Here is a 14,748-nt window from a genome sequence, read left to right as displayed (position 1 = left end):
AGGAACAATGACCAGGCTGGAAAATCTAGACCACAGAAGAAGCCAGGTGAAATAAAATCTGCATCAGTATAATGTACAGAACTACGCATAAAACACAAAGAGTATGAATAAACAGAAGGGATATAATAAACACAATTTAGCCTCATTACTTTTTTTGCTTCAAAAAGCCCATCCTACAAATTAAAAAGGAACAAAAGGGTCAAGGCTCAAAATTACAAAAAGAAACAAAAAGGGCCAAGGCTCAAAACGATCTTCCTGTGTTCTTTCAGGCTTTTTAACTTACATCTCATCTAAGTGCACTAATTGTAGCAGCAAAATTGAAATACGCCAGGCTTGTGAAGAGAGAGTGGTAACCTTCTCTGGGACAGGAGTGAAAGAAAAGGGCGAAAGGAAGGTTAAGAGGTAGGAAGGATTCATGCAGTCTTAGAAGAACAAACCGAACATGGACAAGGACAGCTGTGTGCTTCATGTAACGACAGAAGCTTAAAGTTTAACTTGGAAAATTTAGAAGATGAAACAGAAACCCCACAAAACCAGTGTGATTCTCAGTTGGCAACTCAATGACCGCAAGACAAATATTATAGCCTTTCCACTTTAACACTGGCTATGGAAAGTTTTTTTTTCCTCATCAGTAGCCTACTGGAAAAAGCAACAACTTCAAAAAGGTATTTGTGCTGCAAATCCTCAGTCGTAGCCTCTACGGCTTTCAGCAGAACAAGAGGTTAAAGCCACAGGAGAAATCTGAATAAGTATCTGTACAAAAATATAAAAAAAAACTTTTTTTTTTAGCCTATGCTAATCCTCAGAGATATCACATGCACAAAATACATCTACTGGAAATAAAAAGGGGTAAATTAAGGAATTTCATTTTTTAAAGTTTTTTTGTCACTCTTCTTTACATATATATACATACTGCAATAAAAAATGTCTTGTCAGTTTTAGTCGTTTGATGGAAGTATACTACAATAGGCAAAATACATTCTCAGAAGTGTCAAACACTAGCCGACCCAGCTCTACTAAAGTCAAAATATATTAGATTTTCCACTCTAAGTTGGCAAGAAAAGAATTACAAACTGTACACAGATTTCACTTTATCTACTATGGAAGCGGATAAAGGCGACAGCAAAATAATGATCGGGCATGTTAGAATGCTTTTTCATATAATTGGACCCCCAAAAAAAAAACAACAAAAAAAAAGAATTCACAGTTCTGTAAGACTCTCAAACCCTGACCTTTTTATACTTGTTTTCATTTATATATAATCTATATATATATATATATTTGTTTATACATTCAATACAGTATCATGAACGCTGTGCAAAACCTTACGTTGAACGGCAAGTTTGCCGACTCATTTGCATTTGTCTTTGGTACAAAAATAAAACAATCGCATTAAGTGTGCAAGTATTTCTTTTCTTTTCTATTTTTCGGTGGTACCGAAATATTTAGTTCTTGTAACCCATCTTTTTCTCTTTGTATTTCTATGCAATACACAGACTCTGTGGCATATATCTATATTTTCCTATATACATTAAAAAAAAAATGCGTACGAGTTGGAAACGGAGACACTCGAAATCCATCTTTTTCCCCACCTGTACATTTTGTTTTGTTTCTCGTTCTCCCCCAGATTCTTAAAAGTTACTAACCTATATCTTTTATAAATTCAACTGCAATACAAGGCACAAAGAATAGGCATTTTCCCTCCCCATCTGCACAGAATCTTTTACATGCTCTTTTAGGCTCTGAAGAGGAGGCCTTTCGTAGCACAATTAGTATGTGTACTACATACAAATGACAGTTAATGGTTGCAAAGTAAGCAAACTATTGAGCTTTAGTCTAGATAAATCCCCTTCTCTAATTCTCTAAAATCAAACGCACCTTGACATCTATTATAATAATAAAAATAAACAAAAAAATCCCACTTTCAGCAAATCCTATTTCACTATAAACATAAATCTGCTCTCTTGTTTTGGCATCTGTGAAAAACCTGCATTTTCACAAGTACGTAAAACAATTTTACTACTTGATCAAGATGAACAGGCTGGTCCTATCAATTTTGTTTTAAAATCAACGCTCAATATGCATTTCAGAAGCAGCAGTATCTAAACAAAATCTTATGCTCAGATAATTCTGTAGTGAGGCATTTTTGTTTTGTATCATGCACTGGCATTTCGTACTTCCTTGTTTCCAAGAACAAAGGTGACCTAATTTAAATGTTTGCATACTGCTAAACACACATGCAGAAACAGAAGGACATCTACAACGGTGCAGTTAACAGGACATAGGGATATGTGGCTGTCAATATCGCCAGTTACACTTTTGTGGTAGGGATCCGCAAGCCGACAAGTCCACCAGTGGGATCCCCTTCTGAGGTCTTCTCCAACACCTGGTTCACAAATTCCGATGTCTGCCCAGCAACTGGAAGCCCTGAAGTGAGAAAAGAAAGGTTTTCAATAAATATTTCCATCTAACGCGTTTGCCAACTAAAATTTGGCACTGTTGTTCTTTTTCTGGTACTAAGTTGGTTGCACTCAATATAATCAAAGTATCCAGTATAGTACAATAAGTCAATGACCTAAGCCGGGTAAATGCAAACTAAAATAACAAATACCTGAACCAATGGTGGACCATGTTCAATCTATTTTTTGCATGCTAAATCTGAGGATGGTAGCCTTTGAATCTTCAAAATAAAATATGTGAACAGCCTCAAACCAAACCATTTAGTTATACACATGGCAAGATAGTCATTTTAAAAGTATGTGCTATGATTTTGTTTAGTGAATAGCACCAATGTTACACCCAAGCTACAGCTAAGTGCAGTAAGAGGTCTCATATGCCAAAGTAAAAAAGTTGGAGACAACTGCAAGCCTGGGAACAAAACTCTTAAAAAGAAATGCCAGACAGTCTAGCACATAGGAGCAAACACCCGTCTGATCATAGCTTGGAAGCAGGTTTGGTTTCTGGCCTCAGGAATCCTATCTCCATAACTACGGAATGCCTTACCAAGGGTATCCTTGAGAAGTACATCAAGTTTCTGTTCCATGTTGCTTTCACCATCTTCTTTCTTCATCTGTACTCGACTGACAATCTCATTCTTGATGGAGTTTATCACAAATAGCAAATTATCTATGAAAAAAACAAGGAATGCACTTATTCACAAATACACAAGTGAGTGAATTAGATGATGTGTTCGGGCATTACCAAGTACATTTTTGTGGGAATCTCACATCTCACGACCCTTAACACTTAACGCAAGCATACAATGTAATTTGTGAGTAGGATGCAACCTTAAAAAGGGGAATAATGTTCTTGCTAAAAGTCACTGACATGTGTTAATTGTTAATTCAGTTGTTAAATGGCAACAGTCATGGAGTTGTTCACATTTCCCACGAGATCCAAACAGCCATATCATAATGACCAGTCATTTAAATTGTTAGTTAATAGATGTGCCAAAGCTTGGACTACATTTTGAAAAGTAGTATTAACATTCATGCGAATGAATATTTGCAATACACTATCCACCTTAATTTTTGTAGTATAATATGGAATACATTCTTCACACTTAATGTGCCTCAGATTGGGGCATCTCACGATTTAACAGGATAATGAAACCATGTACTTTTTATGAAAATAGGGAAATGGTATCCGTCCATAGAAGAAGAAAAAATATATTTAGGTGATGAGAGCTTTTTTAGGCCACCACAAATAATATTTGGATGCTTGAACTTTATGTGAACAGTCAAGACCATTGACAATTCAGTTTCAAAGCTAACAAATCGAGGAGCGTGTTCCTTGCTTTCAATAATTAATTTGCAGTTGGAAAATGTGGTACATTAAATGTGCTGGCCTAATAAAACATATCAACTCTGCAACACTTATAACATATACATGAAGGGAAAATAGGCAAACGTCCAACACAGACGACCTGTTAAGAAGAAAATGTATTTAAGTAAAAAAAAAAAAAAAGAGCTCAGTTAATGAACAATAAAAAAAGAAATGAACAAAAACAAATTAAAACTGTTACTTACTATGATTAAGGTACTCACTCAGAGCAACAAGACTCAATGACCACTTTCAAAAGGACTCTAGAAACCTTTGTTTTAATTGAACCTCAATATAATACAATACAAACAAATTATAAAGCACCCAGCTGCCTCCAAAAAGGTACCCCAGCGCTAGTGGCCCTAACTTGTAGATAGGCTACAACGCCACCCAAATGCCTAATTATCAAACAGATAGGTCTTCAAGAGTCTGCGGAAGGCCTGTTCACAAGGAGCAAAACAGAGATAAGAAGGTGATGAATTCCAAAGTCTGGCAGTCAAATAGGAGAAAGACCAACCACCTCTTCTGGCCCTACAGATCCTGGGCACCAAAAGAAGTATTTGTCCGTTGCACTGAAGTGATCTAGCCTGATGATAGGGTAGCAACCGCTTCCTTAAATAGCTAGGACCTCTCCGCTCAAAGGCTTTCAAAGCAAACATGAGGGCTTTAAATTAAATGTGGCTGCTGAAAGGTAGCTAGTGAATACTCTGTAGAGAGTGCATCACTGAGACACAGACGGGAATCTTTAGGATCAGCCGGGCTGCTGTATTTTGGATGATCTGTAAGCGATGGAGAAGATATTGCAGTAAGCCCAGATAAAGGCTGAGGCATAATCTAATTTTGATGTCACCAATGCATGAATTACAGATTTTCGGTAGTACACTTGAATCACATGCATCACTTTCCTAATCGTTTTTAGCATAAGGAAGCAGCGGGCAGACATTGCTTTAATTTGGGGCTCAAATACAAGTGAAGAAACAAATTTAACCGCAAGATTTCCCCTTCAGACCCATGGGGGCATGGGTCTGAAGGGGATCCTGAGTGGACGAAGTTCTTGCGTGTTCATGATCTTGAGTTCATGATCTTGCGTGTTTCAGTGTCGTCTACGTAGGTCCAGGCGGTCAGTGCAGGTGGAGTTTTCAGGGGTGGGGTCTGACGGAGGCGTGGTGTTGAGGCGGTCGTGGATGTCGGCGATCTTCTGATAGAAAAAGGTGGACAGGGAGTCGCAGAGTTCTTGGGATGGTGGGATGTCGTTGACGTTGGCGCTGGGGTTGGAGAGCTCTTTCGCGATGCAGAAGAGTTCTTTGCTGTCGTGCGCGTTGTTGTTCAGGCGTTCCATGAAGTGGGATCGTTTGGCGAGTCTGATTAACTGGTGGTGCTTGCGGGTAGCCTCCTTGTGGGCTGAAAGGCTGTCGGGTGTGTGTTCGAGGAGCCATTTATAATGTAATAATGTAATCCGCCATCGTCAGGCTGCCTGTCGTCGGTAGCCTGACCGTGGCGGAGGGCCGCCACAAGCATCCCTCTCTGTGTTAATAATATCGCAGTTCAGACCGCCATGCCGGTGGCGGTCTTTTCCTCCGCCGCCGCCAGCATGGCGGTCTGAACCGCCAAGTTCATAATGAGGGCCGAAGTTTCTCTCAAGGCCGCAATAGCTGGCAATTAAAAAAAAAAAGAAAAAAAAAAGTGTTCTCTTTAATGCAAGTTTCAACCAAATAACAAAAATGCACAGCATCACCAACCAGAGAATGGCAGGTATTTATGTTCACTGCTCTTCACCAACTAGCTATTTACAATTATACTAACATAAGGTTGTTTCTTTTATTGTGACCTAAAAACACTTTGCTGGGGAGCCCCAAGACTTAACTGCAAACTTCAAGCTCTCCAGGAACCCTTTGGGAACAAACACCTCAAATACAGTATTAGGGCTGAACAGATGTGAAGGGAACACCCTCACTTTAAGTACTAAAGTGATCCCTGAAACAAACAGGTAGTAACTTCAGTCCCTGTGTAAGCAATTTCAGGAGTGATCTTGAAGGTTTTGAATGGAGATGCAATAGATTTGTTTGAAGTGTTCAGGAGGGGGAATATGATAAGGCAGCCAGAGAAGGCGTAGGTAATGAATTCTTACAGAGTGAACCAATAGAAAAAATGCTGGCAAATGCAAACTATAAGGATTATCTCCACTGATTGACTGCTGAGAAAGAGGTAGTAAACGACTGACACAGAGCACACAGGTCTGGGCCAGGACGAGAGGGGGAAAGGGAGGCAATACAATCGAAGATGCTTGACTCAAGCCCAGAGGATCAGGACACAGAGAGAAGACAACTTTGGAAAAATGGAGAAGGGAGCAGCAGGGGAACATCTGAGAAGACAAGTAGGATACCCTTTGGACTGGAGAACAAGAACGTAGTATCTTCAGTGTAGAAACAGAGTTGTAAAGGGAGTTCATTTGTACTCACTTCCTCATAATAGCCCTTAAAGATAAATACAGGTGTGTTTCATGCAGGAAACCACAATGCATTGTGACACATGGGAAATGGAGAATATTACTGCACAGGTGCAAGCATGTGAGACTGTTGTTCTGCACATGCTCCTTGAGAACACCATGATAATGGCATCATTTGGGAAGATAGCATTTTCAATGTGGAAGACGCCAATGGCCCAGAGGTCTTCACAGGCTCGAGTCTCTGTTGCCACACGCTAATTTTCTAAGCGCCTGACACACTGTGATAAAGGTGAGGATTGGAGAAGGAGACATACTTTCAGAGACAGATGCTGGCAAGCAAGAGAAAGCTACTGATAAGAAAAAGATTGAGTACAGTGTCAGAAGGGATCAATCCAGAAGGATTCTTACACCCCAACACATTCAATGTAAACTAACGGGCCAAATCATAAAGACATTTATGATGTAGCATTATAGGAGTACTGCTTCCCGTACTCTTAAATGCCATACAGAATAGTGTGTTGATCTTAGTTTCAACAAAGTAGCAAGAAAAGTCAAAGGAGGGAGCAGTCAAAGACACTGTTCTAGAGACAGAAGCTCAAAATACCTGAAACAAAACTAGGAGTTGCAACACACGAGACAACCACACACGTATTTTCTTTCATTTATGTTTCTTGCAAACTGTACAAAGCAAACATCTGAGGTGGCGCTGTCCACATAGGGCAGTATCTTGCTTTGTTGTTACATCAAGTGAATTTACGACATAAAGCTTGTTGCAATGAATCTGGGTGTCACATAATATTTGGTTCTTTAAGTGGCCCCTTTCTTACATCATGGCTATTTTAGATTCAAAGACGTTTCAATTCTATCTTTCCAAACTGGATCTTGGAGCGCTGCACATCTTATAAAATAATATGAATAGAAATTATTCAATATAATGCTTGAAAACTCAACATACATCGTAATTGTACTACATAATCCCTGGACAATCACTCCACTATGAATCAGAAATATAAATTCAAAGAAAAGTAAGGCAATAAGAAAAGTTCCCAGAAATACAGCTCCGTGACCATTGCAATTGTTTCATGCCCACTTAAAGCATGCTTTCTGAAGCTTTTAGATCATGCCAGTAGGATGGTATCAGATTTTTTATACTTTGAGCATATGGACCAAGAAACATACCCTTTAGATCATAATCAAATACCTCCGGAGAATGTTCATTTGTAGTGACACATTTCAGGGCCACATGGCTGGTGAACCCAATAAGACAGGTTCCGATCTGGAGCAGGAAGGTATGACAGATTTGTGGTCTCACATAAAAGCCATCCATCTCTGATGACTATGTTTGGATATTAGTATGGCTATGAAGAGACTGTTGGCGATAAACATATGTTGATAACTGATATAAGAAGGCATGTTGAGCCACAGGGTAAAAAAAACAAATAATTTACTTCAAACAATAGTTTTAAAGCTTGAGAGGATTCTGTGTTGTGCATTTTACTGCCAACGATGGTTGAGGATGGAAAACCAGGTTGCTAAGCATCATCTACAGACAAGAGTCTGTACGACTCTTCATGACATCTACTGTAAGCCCAGTATGTAACAGTTATCATGATCATTAGATTCTACTATCCATTAACAGTGATATGCAATTAGGTTCGAGTTACAATTATTTGGGTCTTAATTTGTTTATCTGCACTGCTCCTCCTTCAGCGGGCGGTGGGAGAGTGCTGTTAAATCGAGAATCATTTCAAGCTGCACAGGGATTGTAACAGGTCAGTAACTTGTTACTTTTTATCATGATCCTATTTTAGATTCACATGATGGACATTGGTTAAATAACAAGACTTTAACTAGGGAAGTGGGAGTGAATTGTGTAGCAAAAAACAAATGATGAAACATTCCTACCGTAGCTTCCACTTCTGATTGTACCTCTTCACAATAGTGTTTAGTAAAGATGGGTACAGATAACCATGCTGCAATCCCTGGTATGCTGATTAATGAGAAGTTGTTGTGTAAACCAAGAAATATACCTTCCTTTTTGTGGGGTGTTCATTCTGTGTGCGTTTCTTTGATCTGAGATTAACATAACAATCGTCTGTACTGTCCATCTATCAATGGCTCCACTGAAAACAGTTTGCTCACATTTGTCGAGTGTGTGAAACAAAAAAACGGTTTTAGAGTATATTGACTCTGGACTATATAGGCAATACATTATTGCCTTTCTAACAAAAAGCGTGTATCTTAGATGTTGAAATATGGTTTTGAAAGAAGGCTGACAAATTAATCGTCTGAAAAATATGGGATGGTGTAATATGTTGGCATTTTGTATGCACAGTTATTTTGACTATACTTGAAGACATGGTGTTGATGATGATGACATGAAGACATGGTTTTAAGTGTATTTCACTGACTCAGCGTAAAAACATAACATAGACTAAGTAAGCCAACTTTAATAAATGGTGCCTTAATGATGGTTCAAGTGTGACTTCAAAAGGTGGCTACATGAATCTACTTTAACAAAGTAATTATATTCCATTTGGAGGAGATGTACCTACTTTAATGCGCCAAGTAAAGCAGGCAAAACTATTTTTTTTAACGTATTTTGTTGAATTTTCTTTAATGTTCAAATACAGGTACATCATTTGCAGTCACAGTTATTTGTCACCACATCCCAACTATTGGCAAACAAAATGTAAGCAGCAATTACTAATGTACTATATTTTTTCTCCCCCACACATGCAGATAGAGCAACCCAGTGACATTTGACTTTATGTCCAGTTTGATGACAGGCTGCTGTGACACCAGAGAGTAAAACATAACCATTTTAATAAGTAACAATTTGGTGATGTTGCCCAATGGGGCTTCTACATATTGTATTGGTAAGTTTGACCAATCAAATTCAAGACTTCTGGAACCACCCTGAAAAAGTTCAGTGAGAGTAACTAGGGGCATGTTGTTCTGCTTTCTGTTTTTTATTTCACTGAAAAAAACAAAGGTTAAAGTAGCATTATAGTTAGATGAATATGTCAGTGACAAAATTAAGGTTTTGAACCACACAATCAAACAAACTACACCGAAATTCACCAGTTATAGTTAGCAGAGATAACTATAACTTGCCCCCCTGCCATACATTGCTTATGACCTCACATATAGAACATCTCATAAGTGATGTAATGACATAATTTATAACATCACTGATGACACCTCAAATGACATCAGTGATGACATCATCCAAAGAGAGTGCTAGTTTGTTTTATACTTTACATAGTGGCAGGATGCTACCACAAAATGTTTCTACCTAATTTGGTGCACCGTTGGTCCAGCTATGGGTGAAAGTGTTTATATAACACGTTTCTAATGTAACATAGCTGTGTAGAGGTATTGAACATGTTATAAATGTTTGCATTCAAGAGGAAGTCTGTGTGCAAGCAACAGTATTCATTATGCTCCACACAACGTTTTGGTTCTGCATAAAATGTTTTCAAAAGAATAAAGTTTCTATGTAGTAGATACTAACTTTTGTAAGCACAATTGTGTTATCAGAGAGAATCGTACCAGCATGATAATTTATACTCAACATAGAAGACTGTGTGCACTAGGTACTAACCTATGTATGGGTGCTTGTGTTGCTTCAGAAGATGGGCAAGCTGTAAAGTTTTCACCACAGTATGAAGGTTGCAGGTAATATGATCTTTCAGACCTTCAGATCTTGGGTTATCTTTAGCTAATAGTGTCTTTTTGACAACTGCTGCAGAGATTGCACACAGTTTTAATAGATTTTTAAAAGTACTCTGTGGTGTATGTCTCATGAGCGTTTCGATATTTGCAAACAGTCTTCATAAAGAGAATACCGTTTACAATACCCATTTCTCTACTCATATTAACTTTACTTCTCAATATAGGTTTAGTAAGTGTCATGGGTTTGATACAGATTAAAGATGTAAGTAGTAGGCTTATCATTTTGAACTGGCATTCACTATTTTGGCTTCCAACAACGGTATAGATATTGAACATTGCAGTCAATGAGTTCCATATATTTGTGGTTGATTGTTATGTACACTACTTGTGAAGTGTATGCTACAGCCTCAATGTTGCAAAGAACGCTTGTTTAAAATATCTAAGTGAGTTGTATCTATGGTGGGAGTAGTAATGGGTGATTTTCTCCTGAGCTATTTTGTACTTTGTTAGACCTATAATGTCATCCTGATTTATAGAGCAATATCTGTGAGAGTGAAGTCTGGATGATGTAATCACTGATGTAATTAATGTAATTCGAGATGACATCAGGGAAGTCATAAATCATGTCATAGAACATGTCATGAGTGATGTCATATGTGAGGTCATAAGCCCTGCATGTCGGTGTGCAAGTTATAGATAGCGCTGGTAAATGTAAATGCTGGATTTCTGTGTTTTTTGTTGTTGTTCAAAACGTTAACGCTGTCACCGAGAAATACACCTAACTAACATTACATTAACCTTGCATTTTTTCACCGAATTTCTAGTATTTTTTAAGTAAATTAATTATTTTTGTGAGCGTATGTATGGTAGAATGATTTTATAACATATTTTGTCTTCAGACATTTTGTAAAAATAATGTTTTTTTTTTATTGTAGCATAACAGGCTATGGTCCATAGTTTGCCAAATCTTTCTAAAATATGTGAGACTACTAAATAGATATCAACTCAATATTTCAATACAAACTGTGTATTCACTCAGTTATTTTAACTCTGATATTGAGACACTTTACCACCAATCTTTTCTTGAGGTGTCATTACTCTCGCGAGAGTCTCGCAAGACGTTTGCTGGACACTCAAGAGATTGTTAAATTCCAAATTTCATAATAATCAATTGTATACAGTTCTTTATCATTTTTTCAGTTAATTATTTAATGCTAATCTATAAGAGTAGTGAATAGAAGATGGTTGGATATTTATTTATGTCTTCAAAAGTGATGGCTCTCGCAAGGCGCTTGCAGGAGTCAGATGCACAATCGCCTGCATGGACTGTGAGGGGGCTTTACTTTCTGTTTAGCGCTCACAAACCAATTGCAAGATTGTACATTTAGAATTAAGTCAATTAAGTCAATTGCAGTGTTTTACTGTAATTTTGAACAAAACAGAACATGAGACATGTTGATAAAGGTAGAAAAATTAATTATTATTGTTCTATAGAAGATATAAAGGAAGTTTTTTTTAATGGTTTTATGACACCCCATCAAGACAATGGGGAGAGTAAGCACACCCTAAGGAAGGATTGTGATTGGTTCATGTGGATGCCATTATTTAGAAGAAGATTCCATTATTTTTGCTCTATTTCACTACTTGATTTTGGTGAGAGTAGACATATTTGGCTTGCTCTCCTTTCCTGTTATTCTTCCAGCATAAAGATGCTCAGATTCTGATGAACAGCCAGGGGCTTCTGATCCAGCTCAGCAATCTTAGCCACCCAAGAAATACTTGGTGTTGCAATTATTTTACATGAGGTCAGGGGGGCAAGAAAGTTTCTGAAAATAGGTTATTCGTAAACTTTGAAGGAAATAGTTCAGCCGGGAGAGCAAAAATAAACAGTATAGCACGAGTACCACAGACATGTGGAGACACCTCAGGTGTAGGCACTTGCGAAGGCTTGCACAGGAAGAGTTGGCTCATGCTGCAGTTAGACAACTCTATATAGTCTTCTACATCATTTGCTCCAGGAGAAACGTTGCCCGGACAGGTTCTAAGTGCACAGGTGGACAATAACCCTGCCTTCCTGAATAAAGAGCTATTTTGCTGCTTTTGTATGCAGATCATATTTTCGTCAGATACAAGCAGGTCTGTCCAGGACAAGCTTGTCCAAGAGCACAAGTGCCCCCCTAAGCAGTAGGTTTTTTAACAGTTTTTTGTTTTTAAGGAGATGCTGTTGGTGTTCAACACCTCAAGTTGGAAGTCTTTGTCCTATCCTTTAAAAAACATTTGAGATAGAAAAAAGTTTAAAATGTTTGAAAACATGTATTATAATTATTGAAAAGTTAACAAAATTGACTCTTTTGAGAGCTATCCTCTTCTGTGATGATCTATGCTGTTTGTGCTATGTATCCCTTCTTAAAATCCCTCGAGAGTCTCGCAAGAGCTGGAGAAGGCCACCATAATTGGCAGCTTTTGCGATCTTCTCACCAGAGTTCACAATACCTCATGAGATCCAGGGAGGGAATCATGTGCAGTCTGAGGCGGCAGTGCTTCCTCGTTTGCTCTTGTGAGCCTCTTGCGAGATCATACTTTTCATAATGGAATTTGCATTTACACTGATTATGTCCAGAGTAGAATGTAAAATTCATATACAACAGAATAGTAACAGTGTGTTTAGTTAAAAGAAATGAAATCCAGTATTTAAATCTGAAGAAAAGTTAGATTTATGAAAAGACACACGTTTTCGTGCAGGAGACCAACATAGGTACATAGAACACATTGATACTCATTTACTTGTTTTAAGTCCATTATTAGTAGAAAAAGTTCAACCATTATACACTCATTGTCCTTGGTAGGCCAAATAACAACAATGAAAATTAACTTTAATGTTTTAGTGCCTATTTATATCTATCTATATATATATATGGAAAATGACACTTACTCAGTGTACATCGGGTCGTGGCATGTTCCGCTGCAGATTCACATGCTATGCATAGTTTGCCATCTAGTGTTGGGTCGGAGTGTTACAAGTTGTTTTTCTTCAAAGAAGTGTTTGAGTCACAGGGTCGAGTGACTCCTCCTCTTCGGCTCCATTGCACATGGGCATCGACTCCATGTTAGATTGTTTTCCCGCACAGGGTAAGGTAGGAACAATAGAGTATAAAGAAAAGAGATGTCCATGCAAATGGAAAATATATATATATATATATATATATGTATATATATGGAAAATGTCACTTACCCAGTGTACATCTGTTCGTGGCATTAGTCGCTGCAGATTCACATGCTGTGCACATCCCGCCATCTGGTGTTGGGCTCGGAGTGTTACAAGTTGTTTTTCTTCGAAGAAGTCTTTTCGAGTCACGAGACCGAGGGACTCCTCCCATTTCGACTCCATTGCGCATGGGCGTCGACTCCATCTTAGATTGTTTTCCCCGCAGAGAGTGAGGTAGGAGTTGTGTATGCTAGTAATAGTGCCCATGCAATGGAGTGAATGCGTATGTACATAATAAAGTTTCAAGTAATCTATTTACAAATGTACAAATGTTTAAGATCTACTTCTAAACGGCTACAGGCTCCCGGGGAGGCGGGTGGGCGCATGTGAATCTGCAGCGACTAATGCCACGAACAGATGTACACTGGGTAAGTGACATTTTCCGTTCGATGGCATGTGTAGCTGCAGATACACATGCTGTGCATAGACTAGTAAGCAGTTATCTCCCCAAAAGCGGTGGTTCAGCCTGTAGGAGTTGAAGTAGTTTGAAATAATGTTCTTAGTACAGCTTGACCTACTGTTGCTTGTTGTGCAGTTAGCACATCTACACAGTAGTGCTTGGTAAATGTATGAGGCGTAGACCATGTTGCTGCCTTACATATTTCGTTCATTGGAATACTTCCTAGAAAGGCCATGGTAGCACCTTTCTTTCTGGTTGAGTGTGCCTTTGGTGTAATAGGCAGTTCTCTTTTAGCTTTAAGATAGCAGGTTTGAATGCACCTAACTATCCATCTAGCAATGCCTTGTTTTGAAATTGGATTTCCTGTATGAGGTTTTTGAAAGGCGATTAATAGTTGTTTTGTCTTTCGAATTAGTTTTGTTCTGTCAATGTAGTACATTAGTGCTCTTTTGATGTCTAATGTATGTAGTGCTCTTTCAGCTACAGAATCTGGCTGTGGGAAGAACACTGGTAATTCTACCGTTTGATTCAAGTGGAACGGTGAGATTACTTTTGGTAAAAATTTGGGATTTGTTCGTAGAACAACTTTATTTTTGTGTATTTGAATAAATGGTTCTTGAATGGTAAACGCTTGAATTTCACTCACTCTTCTTAGAGATGTGATGGCAATTAAAAATGCAACTTTCCACGTTAAGTATTGCATTTCACAAGAGTGCATGGGCTCAAAAGGTGGGCCCATGAGTCGTGTTAAGACAATGTTGAGGTTCCATGAAGGAACTGGTGGCGTTCTTGGTGGTATAATTCTCTTTAGGCCTTCCATAAACGCTTTTATGACTGGTAGCCTAAATAATGAAGTTGAGTGCGTAATTTGCAGGTAAGCTGAAATTGCAGTAAGATGTATTTTTATGGAAGAGAAAGCTAGTTTTGCTTTTTGCAAATGTAGTAAGTATCCTACTATATCTTTTGTAGATGCGTGTAAGGGTTGAATTTGATTATTATGGCAGTAATAGACAAATCTTTTCCATTTATTTGCATAGCAGTGTCTATTGGTAGGCTTTCTAGCTTGTTTTAGGACCTCCATACATTCTTGTGTGAGGTCTAAGTGTCCGAATTCTAGGATTTCAGGAGCCAAATTGC

The 14,748-nt window shown here is 38.3% G+C and overlaps 1 protein-coding gene across 3 annotated transcripts in view; it reads right to left on the bottom strand.

Annotated features, from left to right (window-relative positions):
• Positions 1-1,392: 1,392 nt before the first annotated feature.
• CREBRF (CREB3 regulatory factor) overlaps positions 1,393-14,748 on the bottom strand; it is a 259,676-nt gene continuing 246,320 nt past the window's right edge. For 2 of the 3 annotated variants that reach the window (XM_069244653.1, XM_069244654.1), the window contains 2 exons: positions 3,004-3,126; positions 1,393-2,427 (listed from right to left, as the gene is read on the bottom strand). In XM_069244653.1, the coding sequence (XP_069100754.1) occupies positions 2,312-2,427; positions 3,004-3,126 (239 nt within the window). In that variant the 3' untranslated portion in view covers positions 1,393-2,311. The remainder of the gene's footprint in view (positions 2,428-3,003; positions 3,127-14,748) is intronic. The other variant, XR_011205583.1, reaches the window with a different exon arrangement.

This window comes from Pleurodeles waltl, chromosome 7, assembly GCF_031143425.1.
Source record: "Pleurodeles waltl isolate 20211129_DDA chromosome 7, aPleWal1.hap1.20221129, whole genome shotgun sequence".
In the NCBI taxonomy this organism is placed as follows: Eukaryota; Metazoa; Chordata; class Amphibia; order Caudata; family Salamandridae; genus Pleurodeles; species Pleurodeles waltl.
This window is presented reverse-complemented; position numbering and strand designations above follow the sequence as displayed.